Raw genomic sequence first — 4,839 nt, forward strand, 5'->3', positions numbered from 1 at the left:
AGAGAGCGTCCTAGACGTGCTGCAGCAGAGATGGCTTCAAATGCTTGGAAAGGGCTTAGCCCGCGCAAGAGACAGCGACGTTAGTAGCTTTGATACATCAATAGGACGAGGCTTTTAAGATGCGCTTCAAACTTCCTCAGTAGAAAAGAGGTGACAATAGTGACATGTGGAGTATACCAGCGCTGGTAGGATTAGGAGGAGCTAGTCCTAATTAAGAATTTAATTTCCACCATTGCTAGCGTGGTGGGAAAATAGCATTTGGTGGAAAAATAACAAAACCTGGTGGGAAAATATCACCAGCCCGTTAAGATTGACGAATACGCTAGGTCGGATATGGATCTCACTACCTCTGGCAGGTTACCGATTGTTTCCGTGATTGATTGACACGCCAAAACGATCAACACAACACCACTATATTCTTCTTCTGTTCATAACCAATATACTACATAGTCTAGAGGCAATCTACCCTTCAAACAGTGCCTTTGCTTCCTTGATAACATCGTATCCGTACATGCCCTGCAACACCTTGTCATCGTTCAGCTGGTTAGGAGTTGATGACGTTTCGGATTCCTTTGCCAGCGCCTGGTCCCGCTCTCTTTGCTCCTGTCCTTTACTCCTGTTAGCGTCTATTGGTACACATCAAAGCCAACTTACCATCCGGAAAGTGGAAGTATTGTCTGTTTCTCCTTCCTGCCTCGCGCATAGAGAAAGCCCTCGGAATCCTCAGCTTTTGGAAAGCATCAAGCACGTCTCTGAGCGAATGGCGTTCTCCAACGGCGTTCAAACACTCTGCCAGAGCGGCAGCGTCTTCGGCAGCGCTAGCAGCACCTTGCCCCACGTATGGGAGCATCGGATGAGCGGCGTCTCCGATCAATACGAGATTTCCAGTGGGATGGACCCATTTCTCGAGCGCAGGCCGATCTCTCAAACTCCACATGTAGGTCGTGTCAACCATCTCGAGGAGCTTTCGCAGACGCGGATCCCAAGTTTCAAAGAAATCTTTCAGCTTCTTGGGCTCTCCTTTGAGCGTCCAGCTCTCTTCTTGAATGTCGTCGCCCTCTGGCATGAGCACGACCAGGTTGTAGAACTCTCCGCCCCGGATCAAATACCCGACAATGTGGGCACCATGGCCCAGCCAGACGACTGAGCCGTTCTCTAACTCCAAGCCTTCAAAAGCCGGGTCCTGCACGCACTCGCGCCTCATCATGCCCCGGTATGCGCAGTCTCCGGTGGGCTCGGCTGGCGTGTCGGTCCCGAGAACCTCCTTTATAAACATGGACTTGGCTCCATCCGCAGCGATTACAAGGTCTGCTTCAAACTTCCTCCCGTCGACCGTCTCGACGGTGTCTTTCGAGTTTTCGGTCCGTGGAATGTACTTTACGACATTGCTTTTCGTGTACATCTTCGTCCCCAGCTGCTCCGCCCGCCGCATAAGTGCGCCGTGCAGATCTGCACGGTGGATATGGAAGTAGTAGTACCCAAACTGGTTCTTCATGCGGTCGTCTCTATTGAGCGGAAACTTGGTCAGCTCCGCGCCGTTCTGCCAGCGCACTTGCTTCACCTGTCCGGGCTTCCATCCGGTCCTGGCTATTTCATCTGCGAGACCCCACTGGTCGAGCAGCCGGGTGAAGTTTGGCGTCACCTGGATACCTGCGCCGATTTCACAAATCTCAGAGGCGCTCTCAAGAACAGTGATGTTATACGGTGTTTGAGAGAGCTGGGATTCTGTCAAGAGCGCCACTGCCGCAGCGAGGCCTAGGCTTTGTTAGAAATCTGCAGAGGAGCGGGGATGACTGCCCGAGATACCTCCAATTCCAGCGCCAACAATGACGACGTCGGCTCGTTTTGCCATTTTCGAAAACCTGATCATCAAACGACGCAGGCTATCGTGAATCCGCTTTATCACTGCAGCTTCTAATAGTCCATTGCGTAGCAGTAGCAAAAAAATGATTCGGGGGTCCCCATGCCTGCCTCCGCTTCTCCGAGCGATCTAGGGCATGTTTGCAGCCACGTCCGCCCCTAAGTGCCACTGACTCCCACACTTCCGAATGCCTGGTTTCCTAATTTTATTAGTGCTTCAGTGGATTGAGCAATGATTCTCAGTCGCCACTAATGGTGGCTCACTTCGATCAGTTGCGTCCAAGGGACGAGCGACTGTTAATCTCGCCACCGCAGATGACGAACGTCCTCGTCGTCGGCTGCGGCCCGACTGGACTTGTTACGGCGGTTCTATTCGCGAACCAAGGCGCTAGTTGCGCAATTGTCGAGCGCCACGCTTCACAGTTTGGGGAGCCAAAGGCGCATGTTATCAATGCGCGATCGCTGGAAATTTTGAGACATGCCGGAATCGACGTTGCAGCACTTACCCGCCAAGAGGTGTCGAGTGAGAGCGGAGACAAGGTAGGGTTTCTGACCAATCTGACGAGAGAACAATCGGCTGTCTGCTATACGAACGACAAGAAGAAGCCGCCAAGGCCCTGGCACCGGAGCCACTATTCAACCTCGCACAGCCAGAGCTTAAACGGTCGCTGGAAGAGGCGGCACTGGCTACCGGCAAAGTCACGATCCATCGGCGGCAGGATTGGGTTGGCTATGAGCTCGATAACGACATCGTTGTTTAAGGTGCTTGAACGAGATCCTAGAAAGGAGACCATTATCGAATTAACATGCGTCATCGGCGCAGATGGCACGAACTCGGCCGTGAGAACTCAGATCTCCGGCATGACCTTTGACACCATCGATTCCACCAAGTCTCCGATGAACTATATCTCTTTGCACTGTTCAGTCGATATAGAGTCGTTTATGGAGCCGTTGGTTAACTTCACCGTGGAGAAGTACAAAAGCTGATATCAGCACCGCCATTGGCCGCGAATGGCCAACCGATATCTAGTCGGTTCAGGTCTGAACAACATCTCCCAAGATTGCGAGCTCCTACTCCAACGACAGGCACTGGGACTTCCTGGTCGGAGATGCCGCTTACACGTTCCCTCCCATGGGCGGACTCGGCAAGAACATGGGAATCGCTGACGCACACAATCTCGTGGGGAAGCCCAAGTACGTTAGAGACGGCGCGATCAAGTATCCCGAGGCTTTCCTGAGCTCGTACACCTTGGAACGCAAGCCCCTAGTTCTGGCGAACGCAGTGCAGTCTGCCGTCAACGAAGTTCACATGCGGGGACTCGGTGCAGAGGCGGATGCTGATTCGGAAAAAGCAATGTCTAACGATTCAGTGACGCCCACAGCGCTTATTCAGACTCCTCGTGTACAAGATAGAGTTGCACGGGCAAGTGAGTTGAACAGTAACCACTTTGACTCGCTGGGTCTCTCCAGCTGGGCTACATTTACGACGAGGCAACGTTCTTAAAATCACAAAGGAGCATTTGCGGGAGGACTGTGCTCTCTACGAGCCGTCATTCCAAGCTGCCGCAAAGCTACTGTACTCGTGGCTCGAGGGTCGGCAGAGTCAAAGTCGACCCTCGATCTCGTCCACGACTGTCACTTCTCGCTCCTCACTCGGACTCCCGGCCTCTCCCGACCGCTTGGTAGCGGCTGCGTGCGGTAGGCGTGATGGACGTCCAAGAAAAGGGAATTCCCCCTCTTAGATACGCGATGCCGATTTAGATCACCGTTCTCTGCTTGTGAGGCCTGATTAGCACGGTCTAGGCTCTGTGCAAGAGGTAGAAGAGGTCGAAGGTTTGCTAATGTGTACTTGAAGAATTAGGTAGAGTAAGTAGATCATCTGCCCGCGACCTTTTATAATCGCTTAACAAAAGATATCTGGTCAGGCTCTTCGGAAGCTTTGCCGGATAAACAAAATCGAATTATCTCGGTAGAGAATTCCTTATCTCTTCAAAGGACCATCCTAGTCTATAATTTGCCTCGTGTAGAGCACTGCCATACTCACCGCCATTTGGCGCCGTCTGAATGGTGTAGATATGATACATTTCTGGTTCCGTGTTGCGCAAAAATACCCCCAAGTGATGGTCAAACTCAACCACGACAACCGGACTTTGAATCCTATAGTAGAACAGATCTTCCGTCTCCACAATCACCAATGCAGCAGAACCACGTCTCATCAGGATGGTTCTAGATCCATTGCTTCTGCTTTTCCCAGACAGACTCGGGCAGGTAGATGAGTATCTGTCTGGGGATTTGAAAGACGAGGTCATTCTCGCTCTCTTCTAACAGGGTCACCCGGATACCCTCGCACGGCGCGTCGCTGTTATCTTGGAAAGTACCGCCCATGTGCCTCTGATCTGCCTCGTTCCACCTGTCCGGCAGAATTCCCTCCGTGTGCATCTCCTTGTAGACCTGGGCCCGAGCTGCTCCTCCTGAAGCATCGTCGTGGTCCCCTTCTAGGGGCCGTGATTAATATCGTTTGGCTCGGCGCCGATGAAGACGGGCGTAATTATTATCTGCTTGCGGTGCAGATACGTGTACATGCAGAAATGGTGCCCCTAGATGTTCCAGCCCCAAGGCTCCTCGGTTGATGGGTCGCCGTACAGGATAAAGTTGTAGCAGCGGCTAGGTATACTGGTTAGCATGCTCGCCAAACCCCACTTTACCGGGACGATCAGAAATACTCTGGTTCAGCCTATGTGGGCTTGTGCTCCACACAGCCTTGCCCCCACATCGGAAGCACTAGCGTGGATTCGTAGGGTTACAGAGCGAGGGGATAACCATGTGTCGCAGGCCAAGGCATGAGCTCTAGGAGTCCAAGGCTACAAAATGCATTAATAATCTTTGTGATGGATCAGAGGTCCGCAGACCTGGATGCCTTGTGGCCCTGTGGCCCGTTTGCTCTGTAAACACCAGAACAGATAAACGCCTCGCACACCT

General features: G+C 52.5%; 3 protein-coding genes across 3 annotated transcripts; 1 reads left to right on the top strand and 2 right to left on the bottom strand.

The window, feature by feature from the left end:
• Positions 1-406: 406 nt before the first annotated feature.
• On the bottom strand, positions 407-2,136 carry P152DRAFT_460655 (FAD/NAD(P)-binding domain-containing protein). The gene is made up of 3 exons (XM_033679965.1): positions 1,807-2,136; positions 655-1,755; positions 407-608 (listed from the first exon to the last, which is right to left on the bottom strand). Exons 1-3 carry the CDS (start codon positions 1,850-1,852, stop codon positions 463-465), a joined length of 1,293 nt encoding a protein of 430 aa, XP_033532150.1. The 5' UTR covers positions 1,853-2,136; the 3' UTR covers positions 407-462.
• On the top strand, positions 1,804-3,334 carry P152DRAFT_100933 (uncharacterized protein). Its single transcript, XM_033673553.1, has one exon. The coding sequence runs from the start codon at positions 2,113-2,115 to the stop codon at positions 2,845-2,847; it is 735 nt and encodes a 244-aa protein (XP_033532151.1). The 5' UTR covers positions 1,804-2,112; the 3' UTR covers positions 2,848-3,334.
• A 388-nt stretch (positions 3,335-3,722) lies between these two features.
• Positions 3,723-4,515, bottom strand: P152DRAFT_460656 (uncharacterized protein). The gene has a single exon (XM_033679966.1). It carries the CDS (start codon positions 4,167-4,169, stop codon positions 3,822-3,824), a length of 348 nt encoding a protein of 115 aa, XP_033532152.1. The 5' UTR covers positions 4,170-4,515; the 3' UTR covers positions 3,723-3,821.
• Between the last annotated feature and the right edge of the window lie 324 nt (positions 4,516-4,839).

This window comes from Eremomyces bilateralis (genome assembly GCF_010015585.1).
Source record: "Eremomyces bilateralis CBS 781.70 unplaced genomic scaffold P152scaffold_18, whole genome shotgun sequence".
NCBI lineage: Eukaryota > Fungi > Ascomycota > Dothideomycetes > Eremomycetales > Eremomycetaceae > Eremomyces > Eremomyces bilateralis.